Source organism: Anastrepha obliqua, chromosome 3 (genome assembly GCF_027943255.1).
Source record: "Anastrepha obliqua isolate idAnaObli1 chromosome 3, idAnaObli1_1.0, whole genome shotgun sequence".
Taxonomy (NCBI): Eukaryota; Metazoa; Arthropoda; class Insecta; order Diptera; family Tephritidae; genus Anastrepha; species Anastrepha obliqua.
The window spans coordinates 70,811,144-70,833,309 of NC_072894.1; the positions used below are offsets into that span (position 1 = coordinate 70,811,144).

General features: G+C 35.0%; 1 protein-coding gene across 3 annotated transcripts in view; it reads left to right on the plus strand.

Annotated features, from left to right (window-relative positions):
- Positions 1–22,166, plus strand: part of LOC129240512 (LIM and SH3 domain protein Lasp) — a 119,793-nt gene that overhangs the window by 59,373 nt on the left and 38,254 nt on the right. For all 3 annotated transcript variants that reach the window (XM_054876359.1, XM_054876360.1, XM_054876361.1), the window contains exon 2: positions 13,525–13,619. In XM_054876359.1, the coding sequence (XP_054732334.1) occupies positions 13,525–13,619 (95 nt within the window). The remainder of the gene's footprint in view (positions 1–13,524; positions 13,620–22,166) is intronic.

The window sequence follows — 22,166 nt, forward strand, 5'->3', positions numbered from 1 at the left end:
AACGAGTAAGTATTACAAGTACTACTCTACAATCAGTAGTACTCTTTAACACAGTACAAATTCAAATGCATGCCATGTACTCGTATCGTATATTGCCAACAAATTAAGATATTTTTTGCTGCTTTGACACTCGACACCTCCTCCCCATGGCGCACAATGATTATCATCAGTCAACAAGTCTGTAAGTGAGTGGCAGTGGCGACTCCATTCACTGTAGCAATAATGGCTCAAATGGTTGCTGATCAAAATGGTAATTTTGTCGTATTTAGTGTCGATGACAGCGAAATTTCCACAAGCACGAATCTCAGTTGTGACGGCACTCTGAGCTGCCAACCCACTTTTGGCGTAAAAGTCTCGTAAAAAAGAGAAATCGCCAATCGGTGTTTTGTTCAAAAGTCGTAAATACTTAAATTACCTGTAATGTGTGGAAATTCTCCTTCTGTTTAAACATTTTGTAATATAGTAAGTCGTTTAACACTTTTGAACAACGGGCCAGAATGAATGAAGCGTGGATATTTAATTTCTCTGGTATGGAATGGATTCAATAATATGAAGTGAATTAAAAGTTCCGAATATATAGGAAGAATATATAAAAAGAATACAAATGCGTTGTCAGTTTTCCAAAATTAAAAATTGCGAATCCAATATGGTAGTTGTGAAATCAAAATTTTGGACAAACGTTATCGAACTGAGCACTTATTTTGCATACGCTATCTTTGAAAAATACTATTTGGTCCTCACGTTGCATTAGTAGTCAATAGCTGGGATGAGTAGCGGAACCGATATTATTATGTGACCTCGTTACATTTAATCTATCTAAACATCTGGAACGGGTCGCCGTTGGAGCTGAATAGGTTGGTGCGTGACTTCCATTCGGAACTGCACAGGTTCGAATCTCGGTGCGTGAAGCGTTGTTTGTAATAGCGGTGACCCCTCGACAGTCAATGGCAAAACTTCGAGTGTATTTCTGCCATGAAAAAGTTCGTCTTAAAACAACATCGGTTGTGCGAAGCCCGCTTAAAAACTGTAGGTCCCTCCATTTGTGGAAAAACAGCGCTCAACTATTGTTAATTTCACATAACTATTTTTCGTTTGCCGAGTAGCAGAATTTTCTAGCTGGCGAGAAGCGATGAGTCGATAGCAGCTAACATTTACCTAATATAGTATATAATTTTTTAGTAAGATGATTTAGAGTCATTTTATTTGGGCTCTAATTGAAGATAATCGAAATGTCAGTTTATGTCATAAGTATCCAAATGGAAAAATATTTCGTGCTTCTTTTTTTATGGGGTGCCTGAAAGGTCGTCGGTGTTATATGGAAATTATAGAATTAATTTGAAACTGTAAAAAGGGTCTTGTAAATTGCATTGTCAGGATGTATACTGCCAGGCCAGCCGGCGCAGGTACATGAATGAAAACCTGGTGCATAAGTAGAAAGAGCACATATTTATTATTTTGTCTTTGTATTGCTTTATTGCCCTAATTAAGTTTTCTTCATATTATTTTATGTTTGGAAAGCAACTTGTGCTTGGATAAGAGGTTTAATGCACGAGTAGGTTTAAAATGAAACATTTTCTATAAGAGCCAAACGACATGAATTATCCTCAGCGAATCGTTCTACTACTTCTACTTTCAAACATTTTTTTTTTTTAATTTGTGTTTACTGCAAATATCTTTCCAAATTTTGGTGTGTTGGTAGCAATATGCGCACATTGGTGGTGAATATAATATATTTCTTGCAAAGTATGCCGGCAGTTGAAATACCAATTAGAGTCCTCAGAAATTGTAGTTTTTAAAGAAAATCGTAAGAGAATTTGATTATCAGCTGTTTTGCGCATATATTCTTGTGTATTTTAAATAATCATTTTTCAATATTGCTTGATTGTTTTTAATGTCAACAAAATGAGGATGCCCTGTTAAGCGGCTATCATTCAATTTTCAATTACGTCATTAAAGGGTAACTGACCTCGGGAAAAATCAGGATAAGCGTATTATTACGCATAATTATTTATTTTTTATAATTTTTTTAAATTTCTTATTTATTAAAATTATATGCATAGCCAACATTTTTTTTATGATACTAAATAGTTTGAAATTTGGATGAAAATTTTTACCAAGTTTGTAATTTGAAATTTTTTGGGTTTTTGGAAGTATATCCCTACTTTTATAAAACGAAACAAAAAACTAATTAAATAATAAGTAAACAAATAGTCAAAACTTTGCCATATGTCGCGCTGCTATTATTTTGAACGCGGGTGTAAACATTTTCCCCGATATTGTTTTTAGCTTTTTCCTAACCAAATAATTGCCAGTCATGTGGAATGTCGACAACTAAGCTAAAATTCTGATGAAAAAACGCTAAGATTCTGACAAAAACCATAAATTTTAGTATTTCGAGAGCTTGTTCTTCCAGGGCCCTTACTTACCGCAATAAAACTGGGCAACTGCACAGTATGTAATTTTCATTCATGAAGCTTCTTTATTCATGGCTGGCAGTTATCGATAATATACTTGCTGTTATTATGTGTTCAGGAAACACATTCTGAGCTTTATTAACGGGTATTATGTTCTCATAAGACCATGTTCGAGTAGAGTTCATGTAGTATTTATGACCCGTTCGAATATTATTTTATGCGGGATGAGTGATATTTAAGCTGTTGTTGGAAACCCTAGACCAAAAAAGTACTCGACACTCTCCCTCTGTAAGGCAGAACATATAAAGGGTTTTCCAATAACAGGTGTTATGAATGAATGGATTGCGCTATCGAGAGATGATTAACAATTTTTTATGGCCGGAATTGGATGGTATTGATCTGGACAGCGTTTATTTTCAACAAGGCAGCGTTGCGTGCCACACAAGAAACGAAACCATTGATCTTTTACGGGAAAAGTTTCCGGACCGTGTTATCTCTCGAAGAGGTGATCACAATTGGCCACCGAGATCTTGTGATTTAACACCTTGCGACTCTTTTCTTTGGGGCCACGTGAAAGAGAAGGTCTACGCCAACAGCTCAGGGTCGATTCAAGACCTCAAAGATGGAATTCGTGAAAAGTTATCGAGGACATAGGGCAGCCACTTTGCAATTCGGTTATGGAAAATATATAAAACTCTATCGGATAGCAGATGTCTGATTGATTGATGAATATCTTATATGAGTATTGGTAAAATTTAAGTCGAGCTCAACCTAAAATATGCAATAAAATTTCGTCAACAAATTCACTTCTAGTTTTAATAAAGAAGCTGTATTTTTTTACGTTTTTAGTTTTACGAGTAAAAGTTTCGAAACAAACCAATTTTTTAATTTTTTTTAGCTATTAATTTTGAATAAAATTGCTTGTACTTACCACGCCAGCTACTAGTATCAGTAGCTGTATTCCATATTCCACTCACAACCGGTAATGCAATAAAAATACCAAATGCGAAATTGATTGAAGTCTATGCGCTTACTATATTACAGCAACAAATGTAGAGAGAAGAGAATGACAATTACAAATGTCATTCAAACAAAATACCAAACTTAATTGTTGCTGCATTGAATACTTAAATGGCTGCATTCCAGTTGCAGTCATTTTCAAAGACATTTTTATGCCAAACCGGCTCGTTGTAGTCAAACGAAACGAAAGGTGTCATTCAAGTGCTTGCGTGCGAGTGCTAGAGTGAGGTGTGCGCTGCGACAAGTGGTGGCGTATAACTGCATATGTAGGTATGCGTATGCATTATTGCTTATAGATTGGTTGATGACGAGTTTTCTGAAAGCAAAAGTAATCATCAAATGCGTACCATAGCGTAAAGCAACTGAATGAATATATACATACGTACTCGCACACAAGAGAGAAGAGGAAGGGCAATAAATTTCGAGTGGAAAATATGGAGAATATGACAAGGCGGTACAAAATTAGATGAAATATGATTGAGACTTTCATTTTAGTTGAGGCATAACTTTTTGACCACACATATTTACATAATGCATAGAAACATATAGATACACATTTATTTATGCTGGTATTTAGGTAATAATAACGGAAAGGTAATGAGTAAGATGTCTCCGAAGAAGGCTAGCCATAGTTGATAGAGAAAACAAAATTATCACAAAAGTTAAACAAACAGAAGTTAATGTGTCAGTCAGCTTACGATAACTTTTATAACGGAAATTTTTTTCACATCAAATATATTTGCAGCTGCGTTACGAACTGCGGCGCAGACTGAATGCGATTAGCCAATAAAATATTTTGTGTAGCTTAGTATTAAACACCCATTGATGGCAGTGTGAGAAATTCTAACAATGGCCAGGAAAAAATAGCTCCAACGTTTGAGATGCGCATTTGTGCATACATACATATGTACATATTAGTTTGGCGACAAACGAAAACCAATACTCTTGCGTAAAATTTTTGTGCAAATAATTAAAAACTGTTTTATGGCCGATCTGGACGATGCTAAAACTACTGACCGGCATCTTCGATTATTTCTGCGATTTTGTCGACATTTTCAACTAGGGGCCTGCCTATGTGAGGTTCATCTTTAACATAAAGAATGCCTAAAAGGGATCGACGAAACCAACATTGCACGTAATTAGCTGTTACAGTATCACCACCATTAACGATTTCAGCGGCCTGGCTTGCGTTTTCATCTTCATCAAAGGAAAACTGTTATAATAAATGTAATTTTGTCTTTGTTGACTTCTATTGTTAACACCCTGTAACTCACAGCTCACAGCAAAAGAAGTTTTTAGCGTGAAATGTCACCTTGACAACGAACATAAACTTTAACTTACGAGATATCGATCACTACAGTCATCTACCGAGAAAATAATGAATTTCTTTTTTCATCAAACATCATTCTCCCTATTTATCTCAAATCCTTCACAAATGAATATCGGTCGAAGATTTATCTGTGAACAAATCGAGACTAGTTAAGCAATGCAGAATTCTAAAGTGATTGCATTCCTTCATTAGATATATGTAATTGGTACTGCTGCGCAGAAACGAGATTGCCGATGAGTTAGCCAGAGAGCGTCTCAATAGGTTTGTGATATTTACCTCCAGCATATCCTATATATGTCCTAAATATAATCTTAAAAGAATGTTCACTATGTTGCCGAAGTCCAAGCTGCGAGTACATACTGGTACATTCACTATCACCAAAAGAGAAGAGAGAACAAACTATCTCTAAATGGAAGTGCCCAGCGCACTTGACATCTGCTTATATGTATGTACAAATGTCCATCACCTATTGATAGAAAAATTAAAAAACATGTTTGCACTTCCAAATTTAGGAAGTTTAACCTTAAACCACTGGCCTCATACCATCAAGATTATGAATAAAAATGAATTTTCGCTTCCTGTATATTTCTGCACATAACTCTTTAGGCTATTTTACATTTTTACCAAATCTAATCACCACTGTCAAACACATCCCTATATACATATGAATGTTATACACGTTTAGCTATGCAACCACAACGCCCCAAACGGAATTGCTGAATGGCACGCAAAAGTAACCAGCTGTTTGTTAGGCTCTTGCTGCAACACAACACACCCATTGCAGTTTTTCCCCCAAGGCTAAGTAAATTCTCTATGCTCCGGCCGCTGCTGCAATACATGCCAAAATGTGGCAGGTTAATCGTACATATGTATATTAACCTTCGATTAAACATTAAACTCCAGTCTGTCTGGTTCAGACTTTTCGTATGATTGGAATAGGGGTATTCATTATAACTTAATACTCCCAGAAATTTTTAAATATTGAATTAAAAGAAGGAGTATGGGGCTATTTAGTTATTTACAACTGAGGAATAGAGTTATTCGAGTACCTTATATTCGTTGTTTGGACAAAGCTTATTGAATGAGAGTTCATTCTATAAAACTAATGAAATAAGTGGAGTAATTCCGCTAGTGACTAGTGTGTACACCTGATAATGGCAGTGAGTACCGCTAAAGTGAGAACTAATTCTTTTAGACCATAGCCTCACGAAGCCTGGGTAGCCGGAGAGAAATGCTGATAATCAAAAGCTCTTAAAATAATATTGAATCTTAACACATGACTTAAGAACCTCCCTCGATCATTTCTAAGAAACCTCTCGATAGAAGAACAGTACAATGATGTTTTAAGATAACGCCAAGCCCATGCAAAAGTTACTTAAATCCGATCCCGATTATGGGCTTACACATTTTACCATCGTCACTAAAACTGTCACGGTTTCAACATCTGATGTTTTGTATGCAGAAGGTAGTAGGTTAAAGATTCACTTCTCCTTTCGGAAATTCACAAGTGAGAACTTAAATAAATCACAACTTATATGTGTCGAAGGGCGTAAATGTTTTGACCTTTGCTGGACTCCACGCTTTTGCTGAGGAATGACACCACCCACCAGTTGGCCTGGCTTTATTTTGACTGCAGTCGGTTATGGCACCATAATCGTCAAACATTGACAACACCGTTGAAAGCTATAGGTATTTATTGCTCTGTCAAGGCAAGAAAATCTCCAATGACCATAGGAGGTAATCTAAGCTAGGCTAAGCGCATAATTGTCACCGTTTGAAAAGTAGTGCACATATAAGAACTATAAGAAGGAAGTGGTGTAAATAAATATATATTGATAGCGTCAAAAATTACATTTGTCTGGAGGTACTTAATGAGTATTAGTAAAACCACTTTATACAGAGAAATATTTGTTGCTACAACTCGTTACTTCTGATGCTCATACTCTGTAAAGACCCTTTGTGGTCTCATTCTTCTCAATGTTGTTGACTGCAGACTAAAAACTAACAATTGCAAGTAGTGTGAACACGACATGCAACAATAAAAATTCGCAATGTTGAAACAACAAAAGTCTCGTTGTGTGAACGCGGTCTAATGAAGCTTTCTTGAAAGAGAGTTGGCAGCATTGAAAATAGTGAGTTATACCAGTTTAATGACGTATAACCATACTCGCTAGTGATGCATCTTTTTTAACTTTGTTCTTGCTTTCACATGCAAATTTTTCGTTAAGCCCAGATACATAGTAGCGAGTAGAGAAGTGACGAATCGAAGACGCCTATTATTACTTTTTTTTTAATTTTAAATCAAAATATTCACTAATTTATTCACAACCAAGTAGCTCGCACACAAAGGTTATTTTTTTATTTTCTGTGCTGGCGCAAATTCTGCCAAATTCACCGAGAGCAAAATAGCAGTACTAGATGGCGCTCACCTTTGTATTCTCAACATGATAGATACGCATGAGAAACAACTTCATATGGTCATAAAAATATTAAACACGCTATAAAAGCCTCTACTACGGGCACGAGCAATGTATATGAACAGTTCACCTCACGTTATTTGAATACCCTAATAGAGCAATAAAGTGTTGTGCGCTTAGAGAATGGGTATGAAGTTGCCCAACCAGTTGCGCCAAATAAGTTATACGTACGATGTTGATGCTGTTGCTACGGCTGCTGTTGTTGCATGCTACTCCTATTGTAATGATGTGTGAATTTTTTATTTGTTGTCTTATTCACTTTGTAGAACACATCTTTTTTTACATCTTTCTTAGTGTTAGTACAATTCAGTGATTCTGTTTGCCCACATACTCACTGACAAGTGTACATACATATATGTACATGTAGATGGTTTCAGTTTTGTTGCCACCAACGGCATGGCGCCCATGGTGTTTTAGCTGAAGTGATCATTTTGCAGAAAAGCATAAGCGCGCGCTTGCGCATTGCACCATAACAATTTATTCACGTATTTTGACATGTGAGGCGGCCGTACTTTTTGGTACGTCCGGTATGTGGTGTTTTTGTTACGCTGGTACATTTGCAACAGTGTCAAACTATCGCATACGCGCTGCCTAGCCTAGTCAGCTAGCTTGTGTAAATCCCATAAATTGCAGCCAAAAGTCACCAAAATGAAAAAATACAACAGCCAGCTAGCCGCAAAATATGTAGTCATCTTCCTTTCAACATGCAACGTGACAGAAATACCCAACGAGCATTTTAGTTACTCCAACATCTACAACACCATAATATGTGCATATGTAAGCAATAACATCTTCAATCCATCCGGCGATAGCTTTGGTTAACGTTACGCTCTAAACAAAGTTACATTGGACTCGTATTCTATTTTAGTGTTGTTTGGCGCCACGAATAAGTTTTAGAAACATTCTCATTCCCAAAAGGGACTTTTTAGTAGTACACCGAGCAATTCAAACGGATTTCAGCTATTTTCGTTCAAGTTTCGGTTCGCCATTTTCTATGAACCCTTCTAATGTCTTCAATAATTTTGAAACTGTTTTGCAAACTCATAGCCTCGGACGACAATCCTCCCTGTAGTTAGTCTTACTGATGCAAACCGGTAATGCTGATGTACAGAATGCAGAGGTGTAGCCAGCATCAGCCGTTAACCGGCTCTCAGCGATTTTGAAGAAAGCAGCTGATTGGCTGACGTAACCGGGCATGACATTTACTTACGAAAAAACTGAGATTGTGTTGGAGATCTATAAAAAAATCAACACAGTCTCCTCTCATATTACTTCATCGCCATCTGAACAATGACTGATTGGACGAGTGGGTGGATACGTGTAAGCTGAGCGGGTAGAATTCTGCTGCCGAGACTCCAGTGGCGTGGCAATCGAAGTTACTCGCAGTGTTTTGCTTCGGAGGACCAAACCCGGTAATCTATCAGCCTTGCTGAGGACCTAAGCTGATAGTTCTTTTCACACGATTAGTCCTCTCATGGTACCTTAAGAAATATTCGTTGGTGCACTCGAATATGATAGATTACAAGGTTTAGCCATCCGAAGTAAAATTGTGTTTTATTTTTTCCGAAACTATGTTTTATTTTTTTAATTTTATAAATGCTGGTTGACAACCACAAGTAACTAAAAGTGGATGTTACAATTCCGATCCGTTCCTCTAACGAAACTCGGAAAGGGAATTTAAGTACATAGAGGAGCGGACCGGGATTACGGCTTCTTACTTTTATACGCCCTTTTGGCTATTGAAATAAAAAAAGGGAAAGTAGTGTCCAGAGCACTACGCAATGAGAGTTCGTTTTGGACCGAATTTTACTAAATTTTTCCTGTATACGGGATATTTTATGATACGCATGAAAACAAAACAGATCCATAAGTTGATTATTTATGGAAAATATCCGTTCAACACATGCCGATGAATGAGGTAGAGATAAAACCCCTTGGCATATTCGAAATATTTATGTCATACAATTTAAACCCAATCTTCTGAAAAAATGTCTTTTAGGCTTAAATCGTACTAAAAATCGACAACTTGATTTATGGTATTTTTGTATTTCTTAAAATTAATTGCCCTGAATAAAGCACAATTTTGCTTAAAATATCAGCGCTGAACGGAGATGTGTCGATATTTGTGAAAAAAAATTTTGGACGTCAATGGGTTTAAATGGTGAGAAAATACCCTTCCAGCGAAGTTTAAACCGGTAAAAATTTGGCTGAGTTCTTCAAGATTTCCTTAAACATATCTTCCAAAAAAGTCAAAGCGGGATCAGAAATATAATTTTGATTCCGTTGATAAAATTATTAAGTATTTTTTATGCAGCTTTTAAGATTGAGCTCTTTTATTATCTGAGATGAATTTTTTATAAAAACTAATTTTATTTATAAAAAACTCGTTTTTTGGAGATCAACCGACCGATTTAATAAATGTTTGTGAATTTTTTACAAAGTTTGAAGCTTTGCGTTATATGGATGTAGAATGCACTTTAGCATCAAAACAAAGAAAAAAATACCAAAGTTAAATACACTAACAAAATTGTTAAAACTTGGTAATTCGTCGCGTTCCTATTATCATGAACACAGGTGTACATTTGTACAGGCGAAAGCAAACCCAAGTGCTTGATAGCTTCTTTCACAAATTTTGTTTAACGGAAAATTCAATATTAGAACTAATTGTGTAATGATATTTGTTATAAGTACTATTTTAAAACAAATTCCCCATTTACAAAAAAATAATTATAAGTAAAACACCGGATCACTGAATTCCAAGAAGAGGTAGCCGCAATCAAAGAAGCAGCTAATTGGCTACTCACTTGCGAATAACTGTCAAGGAAGTAAATACTTACTCCGATAGCCTAATGGAAATTAGATCATCTGGCGGCATTGCGGGAAACTACGAGGTGGATGAGCTGGCCAGACAAGGGAACTGTGAGGTAGTTTCCCACGAAAGGAGAGGATTGGGACCCCTTGGAATGATGTCCTTCGCGTCAAATCAGCGAGCACTGGACAAGTCCAAAAGCTTGTAAGTTCGCGAAATCCTTCTCTGGATCGGAGGCATTCAAGGGCTCTTTTGAGGATGACAAAATCTCAGCTCTCATATTTCGTGGGGGTCCTCACAGCTCACTATCCGCGAGATATGCTTGACGTGAGACTTGGAACTACTTCGAGTCCTTTTTGCGTCAGCAGTATGGAGGATGAGGTGGAATATTCTTAGCACCTTCTCTTAAGTTAACCCGCTTTAGGCATCTTAGTTCTCACTTCTTTCCTACACCTGCTGATATAGCAGGCCTCGAACTCAACAATATGATGAACTTTATCAGCAGCATAAAGCAGTTAATACAACGGATATTATCATCGTTCGTAATCCACAAAAACTCATTTATTTTGATCTTACGCGCTCCATCTTTCGATGTTGTGTCCAAACACAGAAATCCCACTAACCTACCACAATACCGACCAATTTAAGATTCGGTGAACTTAAAAGCCATGTTTACAAGATTGACAGAAAGGTTCAAAATGTGAAGCAGTTGGCTGGCACGTCGTATTCGAAAACACCTTAAAGAAATTGGCATAAATGATGTGTTTGCTTCCAACTTCATACAAATCTACAACGAGATGCTAACAAAGAACCTTTGTTTTTTGAAATTCATTGACCCCAAATCATTGCTATAGGTGTACGAGATGGCTCAAAATCAGTCACTTCATCGGAAGATTTCTAATTTAGACACAAAAAAACTAGATAGGCAGCTGCAGTGTACAAACAGACAAGCGCGTAAAGATCCAAATAAATATTTCGATCACTCAAAATACATAAATGTACATACTTTTTTTAATAAAAAGTAGTTCAAAACAAAATTGGAGTGAGTGGCGGCATTAGCAAGTCGTCATAAAAGTGGGTGCCGCTAGTCTGGCAGCAAGACGTCATTAGGAGGAAAGGAAAGATTTCTAGGATCAGTAGAGTTCGGATTAGTAATTTTGCATTCTGCATTTTCTAAAATATCATATATATTTGCTTTAAATCACTAAGGGAGAAATAACTTCGAAAAGCTAAATTTGCTCCTTCGACTAGCTGGTACTCTTATCAGACAAATTTGACGATCGCAAAGGGTTAATAAATGTTAACAGTAAATGTAATATTTATAGAAAGTTTCAATTAGTGTAGATTTTTAGTTATAAACAGTTAGTCAAAACTTTCGCTGTGATATTATTCAGACCACCTCCGTATGGAGAGGTATATTTTGTCCAGCTTAGCATAAATCTGTTAGTTGTTTTGAGATTTCTTAAAAGACTGAACCATTTAAAAATGATTATTGATTCTATGCTAGATTGTAAAGCTCGCAGGTTCGATACGAAGATGTATTTTGAATATCCGGCTCAAAAATGATGGCATAATGCGGCTGCAACTTTCGCTGGGTTATTGACGCTTATTGTGATGAATGTATGTATGTATGTGTATATAGATGCATGTGAATTTACATGAACTATGTACATATGTATGTATATAAGTAAATATGTCTGTATGGACATACATATGCTTACATACGTATGTGTTACGAAGCAAAATGAACTGACGCACGTAAATTTCGCGGGTTTGCATTTCCTCTCGCAGCCGCAATTTTACTGCTATTCCCCCCTCAGTCACCTTCGCATTAAACTGCCGGACATGCGAATAAACAAAACACTGCTTGGTGGTTCGCATTGAAGTAATGTTTGGCAAAAACGTAATGGCACAGTTCGTAAATGTATAAATGTGGTGGTATGCGTGCCGGTCAGACTTTGATGAGCGGTCAACCGGGAAGGCGCGTCAAGTTGAACCTCAACACCCGGCTGTTTGTATGCACGCGCCACCAAATTGTCAGTGTGTGTTTGGTTTGCTTTAAACTTTATTTCATGTATGTATGTGTGTATATACCTGCCGTATATAGATGAATAAAAAAATGTATTTATGTAGTGTTTAGTTTATCCTTAGCGGCTTTCCCGCTTGCATTGCACGCAGCGTGTTAGATTATCCAATAATTTTTTTCCTTTTGATATTTTCACATTTTTCGGCCGTAGCCGAATGGGTTGGTGCGTGATTACCATTCGGAATTCACAGAGAGGTCGTTGGTTCGAATCTCGGTGAAAGCAAAATTAATAAAAACATTTTTCTAATAGCGGTCGCCCCTCGGCAGGCAATGGCAAACCTCCGAGTGTATTTCTGCCATGAAAAAGCTCCTCATAAAAAAATCTGCCGTTCGGAGTCGGCTTGAAACTGTAGGTCCCTCCATTTGTGGAACAACATCAAGACGCACACCACAAATAGGAGGAGGAGCTCGGCCAAACACCTAACAGAAGTGTACGCGCCAATTATTTATTTATTTTTTTTGTTGATACTCGTAAGCGCTTAAAACACGTGATTGACAGGCATACGTATGCAGTTCATCTGTCAAACTTTGTTATGTTGCTGCAATGCCGTAATTCGAGATGTTTCTATTTGCGTGCGAAACACAGACCGTGTGCACGTATGTAAGTGTGTATATGGGTGGGTACTCGGCAGTTGCTTGTCACATGTGTCCAATTTGCATTCCATAATGCACTGGTCAGCCTCAGCCTCGCTTCAGTAGGCGAAATTTTTGCAAGTGCATGAATATGCATATGTATGTCTGTATGAACACTCTTACGTGTACATATAAACGTAAATTCGGTATACGTATGCAGTTCTTCTGCTTTTCTCTGTTATTCGCAGCTCGTCAGTGTCCATCCATTGTCATATTAATTTGAATGCATTGCATTTCCGCGCGGCTGTATACCCGTCCGGACGCATTAGCTGCTGTGTTTGGGTAGATGTACAGCAATCAGATGCAACTGTAATTACTTAATGAAGTTATTTATCATAAGCTTTTTTTTAATAGTCCCTGCCTCCATGGCTCTTCAACGTTGCCCTATTTGTTTGTTAGTTAATTATTCCATGATAAACTCACTTAAACTGAGCTTTGCAAGCGCTAAGAGCATAACCAATTCATTTTTGGCTCTATCACAAATTCCAACAGCTGAGAGTCATTAACAGTGTTTTTTTTTCTTCTTTGTTTATATAACCTTACATAACTGTATAATTATTGTACATACACACACATTTGTTTGTCTTAAAAAAAAATCACTATATACCTTTATCACTGTTCATACATAAATAGTTTATTATTAAGACGAAAAACTTATTCTATGGCTTTAGTCAAATTACGTCTGCTCCATACTATTAAAAATTTTGTTCTTAAAATCTGTAATAATTTTACTTGGAAATTCTCTTTATTTTCAGACATGGCACAAAACATGCTTCAAGTGCACAGAATGTGGCATGACATTGAATATGAAAACATACAAAGGCTACAACAAACTGCCATATTGCGAAGCGTAAGTACCTTCAACTAACTACATGCAGACATACATACATACATATATATATAGAGTACGTATTTTCTAGGGCCAGAGGATTGCGGTTATATTTTTTAGTTCTGACTAATTTAACAAAATCAATTATTGGGTTGGCAACTAAATAAGTAATTGCGGATTTCACTCATAGATGGCTTCAGTTGAATTTTTAGGTTTACAGACTTATTACAAATGTAAAACACATTTTGTTATTTGATAGCTGACAATTCAGCTGTCAATCAGTAAAAAAAGATTTTTGATCGGTTGCATAGTTTTCGTTTGGCGTTCGTTGGAAAATGGAAAATCAAAAGGAACATTTTCGTCATACTTTGCTTTTTTATTTCCGCAAAGGAAAACCGCATCGCAAGCTCATAAAAAGTTATGTGCTATTAATGGTGAGAAGCCTAAACAAAACGGCAGTGTCAAAGTTAGTTTGCCAAATTTCGTTCAGGCGGCTTTTCACTCAAAGATGAAAAACGCTCTGGTTGTCCAGTTGATGACGCCCTAACCAAACCAATAATCGATTCGGATTTTCACAGTATGTTACAACACGTGAGATTGCAGAGAAGCTTCATGTATCACATAAACGCATTGAAAATCACTTAAAACAACTTGGTGAGATTACAAAGGAATTGTCTACTTTGAACTCTTACCACCCAACCGAACGATCAATTCTGATGCCTACATTGAACAACTAACGAAATTAAACAATGCAGTTGAAGAAAAGCGGCGCGAATTGACAAATCGAAAAGGTATTGTATTCCATAATGATAATGCAAGACTACACACATCTTTGGTCACTCGGCAAAAATTATTGAAACTTGGTAATTTGCCACATTCACCTGATTACTTTTTGCTTCGATCTTTACAAAACTCCTTGAATGGTAAAAATTTCAATAATGATGATGATGTCAAATCGTACCTAATTCAGTTTTTCGCTAATAAGAACCAGAAGTTTTATGATCATGGGATTATGATACTGCCTGATAGCAAAAGGTCATTGATTAAAATGGGCAATACATTATAGAATGAAGTCATTTAGTTTTATGAAAAAATTGTCTTTGATTTTCTAAAAAAAATCCGCAATTACATAGTTGCCAGCCCAATAGAAATATTATTAAATATTCAAAGTTTACTTTTAAGGCAAAACTGAATTTGCTCATAACTATCCGCTATATGAGCCGTTTTCTTTAAAAGTAATATAGTTTAAGTTTTTTTTATTTTATATGGATATATTTAAGATTTTGCATTTGAACAATTTTAAAAATATGGATATATGTTGTTTTTTTTTAATTTTTTTTTTTTCATTAGAAATTAATTTTAATTTATAATATCATTTTTCTAAGGTGATTAACCAAAATTTATACTTTCAATGACTTAAAAACGTAAAAATCGTATATTTATTTAGAAAATATTAACTACGGAATCTCAATTTAAACAAACCTATTTTTTTATGAAATTTTTATTAAATACTTCAACAATAAAAAAACAAATTACAAAAGAAAATTGCTTAATTTCAACATTTACAATACAACCGAAATTACTTATCCCTTACTATTTGTGTAACCGGCGCTATGAGCACAACTTCAACAGTGGTAATAGGAAGACTTTTCAAATTATCAGTAAGAAACTCAGCCAATAGATTTGCACTAAGCCTGACAATTCTCTGGAAAATTTTCAAACAGGCTTTTTGGTCACAGTAATACTATATATCAGACATAAACGCAAGGTCGGACTTATTCCACAAGCAAACTTTTGGCCTGGTTTTGTAATAGAACTGAATAGTTGGCGAAAGGGCTTAGAATCCGATTTCCACGCATACAATTTCTTTAGAGATGGATTCAAATTGAGGGAAGGTGTAGGAATGGCTGCATTCTGTCCGCAGTTTTATCTCCAAAGTCTTTCAGATTTCCTAATCACTGTGTGCTGTAACCAAAGCAGCTGAATTAGCATGCCCGCGACACTCGCGCAAACATCTTCATCCATAGTCAAGCTTCTATTAAAGCAATAATGGCTGTAATCACTAGCTCGGAATGCGTGCAACACTGAACATCGAAAATGGACGCGACCTGCGAGAATAGACAGGTCACAATGTACTGGGTGCCAGCGCACAAGGGTAAAGAGAGAAATGAGAGAGTTGATGAGCTTGCTAAGGCAGGATGGGTTTGTCGAACATATATCCTTCATTCTCAGTTTTGAAGACGGAACTAGACGAGGAACTCACTCTGGAAGCCCCGTCTATGTGGGAAGCCTCACTTCCAAGAAAGGAATGTAAAATATTGGTTGGAGTACTAAGAGGACATTGTCTCACTCCATATCACGCAGCTAAAAAGGGATTGGTCCAGAACGACGCATCTAACTTATGCGAAGAAGAAAAGGGTACGATAGAAAAGCCACAGTCCTGTTCTAAACAGAATTCATTACAGCTGCATGTCATCGGTATGCTTTTCATTTCTGAAGGATATTGCTGACAAAAGTTTAAACTGTTGATTAAAACTCACCAAGACATGTATCACGAACTATGTTTAACACGACTCCAACAGCACTGGGAGTCTCTACGGACCCTTGTAGTCTATGTGAGATCTATTCAGATCAGCCAGATATACCTAACCTAAGCCTTAATATCGAGCCATTACCGCCAAAATAATGTATCCCACACCATAATCGATTTTTGTTTTGTTATCGAAATCGATAGTTCAGCATCATTTGCATCATCTGTCGAAATTTCATGGCTGTAGATTAAACCGTTATGATTTTATAACAAAAACAATTTTAATGTAAATGCATATGGTGACTTGTTTACATTTTCTTTGAACGCTTGTGTGGGATACAATTAAATTCTCTTTTAAAATAAATGACAACACAAGGGGAAAAAATAAAAAAAACACAATTTTTTGAAACTTTAATTAAAGATAAAGCTTTAGAACAATATGTCGAAGGTATGAATTTGTTTTTTTGCAAAATATGTTTTTGTTTTCAATTATTGGATATTTTTACAGCTCTCCCTGGTACCGTATAGCAGATGAATCTTTCGTTGATTTAAATGGTTTGGAAAGTTTAAAAGAAGTCGAGGAGGAAACGTGTGTTGGGAAAAGGGGCTACAGAAAGCAAAAGAGAACACCTAAAAGGCTGCAAAAAGTTAAGAAAAAAATACGAGTGTTTTGCTCAACCCGTGCTTAAAGAAAAAATGTCCAAATTCGTGTCATGATAAAATTTCTGAAGATGAAAGAGTAAGAATAAATGAATATTTTTGGGGAATCGGCAACAAAATTAGACAGAAAGATTGGCTGTCTTCTTGTGTTAAACAAGTCGATATTAAAAGGCGATATGGAAAAAGTGACAGAAAAAAGTGCAGCTTTAATTATTTTATCAATATCAATAATAGCAGTTTTAAAGTTTGTCAACAATTTTTATTGAAAACGTTGAACACTTCACAAACGATTTTAATATCCGTAATAAAAAATAGAAGTTCGTATAAACTTGCCTTGAAAATATAAAAAAGCCAACTGCACACAACAAATCTAAGGAAGCAAGCATATCGCTAGTAAAATCCTTTATAGAACAATTACCAGCGGTTCCTTCACATTATGGCAGGAATAAAAGTACAAAATTATATCTACCTCAAGAATTTCGAAACATGAAAACTGTATATCAGCATTATGTCAAACATTTGAAAGCTATTAATAAAGAAAATAGTCAGTTATCGTTAAGAGTATTCCGTAATATTTTTAGAAACAGTTTCAATTTAGGCTTTCATTTACCTAAAAAAGATAAATGTATCTTATGCGAGAATTATTTAGACACAGAATCCAAAAAGCAATTGCATTCATCAGAAGAGTATCAAATTCATCTAAAGGACAAAGAGAAATGTAAGCAAATATTTTTGGAGGACCAAAAGCTATGCAAAGAGAATCCGACTTATTTATGTACAAGTTTCGACTTGCAAAAGGTCTTAAATACTCCCTATGGAAAAAGTGTTACTTTGTTCTATTCTAGAAAATATTCATTCTACAATGCGATAGAAAATCTTTACCCGTAAAATTCCAACACGAGTATTTAAATTTAAAATGGGATGGATCTGTTAAAGATTTGCTACCTGAAACCGACCAGGAAGATATAATAGTATTTAGCGTTCTTTATATATTTTTATCTATCGTTATTCAAGTTTACAAGATTTTAATATGAATAACATTAGGTACTTTGTTAACAGAAAACTTTAAATATATGAATTACATTACTTTATTTTTGTTTTATCGAATATACTAAGAAATGTATACATTTCTTTTTTGTTTAATCAAATCTAATTTAATTTTAAGGACTAAGTAAAAAAATTAAATAAAAAAAAACGGGAAGTCACTTCTTTAAAATAAATTTTTGTGTAACCCACACACTTTTTTAATAATAGGTTGCCAGAAGGAAAGCAAAAAAAATGTATCCCACAAAAACAACCCTTATGATGCAAATATCTATTTAAAATTATTAAAATTAAATGTATTGCACAAAAAAATATTTACATTATAAATTTTAAAATAATGGCTTTATTCAAACGGATTTAATTTAAAAAAAACCTTCCCCTGTAAAATTTTGAGTTTGTGGGATACATTTTTTCGGCGGTTATGGCTCGATATGTTTTAATATTTATGCTCAAGCACTCGAAAGTGGTCATGATGTATTGGAGGGTTATATGGTAAAAAATCAATCGTATCTGTGAATTTATCGAATGTGATGGGTCCGGAATGATGATATAAACGAATTGTCTGTGGTCATCTCCGTAAGAGCAATAAATTTAATGATTTAAAATCCTCATTCTCACTAAATGATGACCCATAGAACATTATACCCTTATCCAACATATCTTCAACCAATTTACTTCTTCGCCTGTGATATATTTGCGCATCTTAAAAGAAGTGTTTTGTAGAAGATGCTTTCCATTTCAATTCAACCGGGCTATTCGGGTCATGTTCTTCGATTTCGATGTAACTTAAATATGTTGCTCTCTCGTCAAAATAATGAGACACGTATTTTATTTGTTCACCCGAAAAAAATTTTTTTCAAGAGTTATCGGCAATTTTGTTTTTCGGCTCAAACTCGATTTTTTTTAATTATATAAGAAAATTTTTTTTTTAAATGCCCATAACTTAGTCAAAAATGAACCGATTTTAATAATTCTGTGTTCAAAATGATCGTAATTAATTACACGAGCGACTTCATGTAGAAACAATTGCAAAAACGTAGTTGAAAATTTTTTATTTAGCAAAAAAGAAAAAAAATTGAAACTTTTTCGAAATTCAATATTTCAAAAAGTGTATTTTTTTTTTTTTTATAACTTTTTCCTAATCAAAAGGACATCTCAAACTTTAATTGAGCTGAATGCCTAGTAGCTAAAATGAGTTGTTTTTGAGAAATGAATTTTTGAGTAAAAACCCTGTTTCGCACTTTTTGTTTTTGGCAAAATAAAACATTTTCAACTACTTTTTTGCAATTGTTTCCGCATGAAGTCGCTCGTGTAAGTAATTATGATTATTTTGAACCCAGAATCATTCAAATCGGCTTATTTTTGACTAAGTTATCAGTAATTAAAAAAAATTTTCTTATATAGATTCTTTCCATTTCAATTCAAAAGGGCTATTCGGGACATGTTCTTCGATTTCGATGTAACTCAAATATGTTGCTCTCTGGTCAAAATAATGAGACACGTATTTTTTTATTCGCCCGAAAAAATTTTTTTTCAAGCTTTATCGGCAATTTTGGTTTTCGGCTTAAAATCGATTTTTTTAATAATATAAGAACATTTTTTTTAAATGCTCATAACTTAATCAAAAATGAACCGATTTTAATAATTCTGGGTTCAGAATGATCGTCATTAATTACACGAGCGATTTCATGTAGAAACAGTTGCAAAAAAGTAGTTGAACATTTTTTATTTTGCAAAAAACAAAAAGTGCGAAACAAGGTTTTTACTCAAAAATTCATTACTCAAAAACAACTCATTTTAGCTACTGGGCATTCATCTTAATTGAAGTTTGAGGTGTCCTCTTGATTTGCAAAAAGTTATAAAAAAAAAAAAAAAATACACTTTTTGAAATATTGAATTTCGAAAAAATTTCATTTTTTTTCTTTTTTGCTAAATAAAAAATTTTCAACTACGTTTTTGCAATTGTTTCTACATGAAGTCGCTCGTGTAATTAATTACGATCATTTTGAACCCAGAATTATTAAAATCGGTTCATTTTTGACTAAGTTATGGGCATTTAAAAAATTTTTTTTCTTATATAATTAAAAAAAATCGAGTTTGAGCCGAAAAACAAAATTGCCGATAACTCTTGAAAAAAATTTTTTTCGGGTGAACAAATAAAATACGTGTCTCATTATTTTGACCAGAGAGCAACATATTTAAGTTACATCGAAATCGAAGAACATGACCCGAATAGCCCGGTTGAATTGAAATGGAAAGCATCAGAAGCAAAATCAGCTCGCTTCATTTCATGCAAAATAAACTTTTTATATGTTTGCCATTTTCTTATGATATAATATTATAAGAGTTTTTAAGGACATACAGTAATTCTTTTTTTCGATAGTACTCTCGATACTTCCAAAATCGATATCATTTTGTAGATAAGAGTGACTTACACCATTTTCAAAGTAACTTCATTAACTAGGAAAATTTGTAATGATAAAAACATTAATAATTTTAAGAGATTTTTTTTGGAAAAGGTTATAAATAAAAACAGCGAATTATATGTTTTTTTTATCATTAACAAATTTTTGTGAAAATGGAACTACAACACTTCCAAAGAAAATGTCTAATATAATGCTATTTTGATTAGGCCTCCGATAAATTATGCATTACAATGTACCTATAATAAAAATTGTGTAATCATAAACTTGAAATCCATTTATACCTGCAAATGTATGTGTAGCGATATTTGCCATTGACACAGTTACAAAAGATAATGCTTGCGGAATAGTACGTGCACATTCTCTTATGATCTCTCTCACTACTTCTATACGTACAAATTACTTTATTAGCACGTGTTTATTACCTTCAATCTTATCTAAAGCGAACGTGATAGTGATAAACGATTTTCCACCGAGATAAAAGCTTTTCCGTTATATTATGGCGGAATGTTTATGAAAATAAGTGGTATTTTATAAGAAATCGTGAAATTTTATTCTCAAACTGCATGTTATGTGCGTATATACATAACTCCCAAAGCGTTTCCCCCACATTACTTATGGTGCCCATACTCACCGACGTTACCGTATTTCGTATATGTTTCCGGTGAGATGAACAAAACTGAGTAAAGCTTGTGTCCGTAGAAAACAGCTGCTTTTATTTGGGTACATATTATATTTAGTTCTGCCATAACTTCTGTTACAAGTTAAGTCCGTTATAAATATAAAGTTATGATACTTTTTTTTTATATACCTATATTATATAAATATTAATAACTAAATTTAATTGTCATTCGAAATTTTCAAGCCCTCAAACGATTAGACCAGTGCTGTCCAAAATGAAAAATGTGAGTGTATAAGTGAAAACGAGAGAATGGGAGCAGCCCAGTGGGAAATTTAAACCAAAATAAATAAATATTGGATTGGAGTAGAAAATTTTTGTGGGAGGAATCGAAATGCCTTTTGATATTACATCTATAGCCTCCTTTGAACAACTTGTAACATAAAAGGCATTGCAAGTCGCCAAAGGCATTTTCTAGCATAAAAAAGTTCTCACAGGGCATTGTATTGCATACACTAAGCGTCGCGGACAAACTTGGTGTTTATTTGTTGCTGGTTTGCTAACGACTGAACGATGGAGAGTAAGAATACGTGTGATCAATTGATGTATGGGATGGACAGCACTGGATTACACCATTCAGCTATTGCAACATACACGTTGAACCAAAGATTGCTTGAGGCTCTCCAAATTTCTGTGAGGTCTTCACCAGCCCATGTTCTCCAGACGGCCAATCTTCTGCGGCTATGAACCCAGGAATATTGTTTCTTAGCCACTGGTGGATGGTTTTTGTCTTATGGAGCGGAATTCTGCTGGAATATCCATTGCAGTGAGTATTGCTCAACTGGTTTACCACGACTTCTAAGACATTCTGGTACACTTTTGCCCCGGTCTTAAAACCCTTTTTCGCCAAAATGAAGAGATGTAACGCTTTTACAAGACGTTCCCCACCAAACTATTACGGAGGCTGGACGGTGGCCGCGCTGAACCCTTGGGGATTTCTGCGAATTCTTTATCGAACGTCCACTTCTTATTCTGTCTGTCACTTCAGACATTTGGAAAAAATGATTGATTATTATGAATATTAGGGACTTTCAGCAATTCATAAATCTCACTTGCACTTTCACCACACTGCAATGCGATTTCCCTTAGCTCCCTATCCCATTGTTAACAAGCGAATTTGCCACGAAATTGAGTATAATTTATGAGTAGACAATGCATATGAACAAAAGCGAAAATAAAAAACTTTTTTTCTGCGAATTTGTTCCGCCGTATGCATTGTAAAATTTGTCACA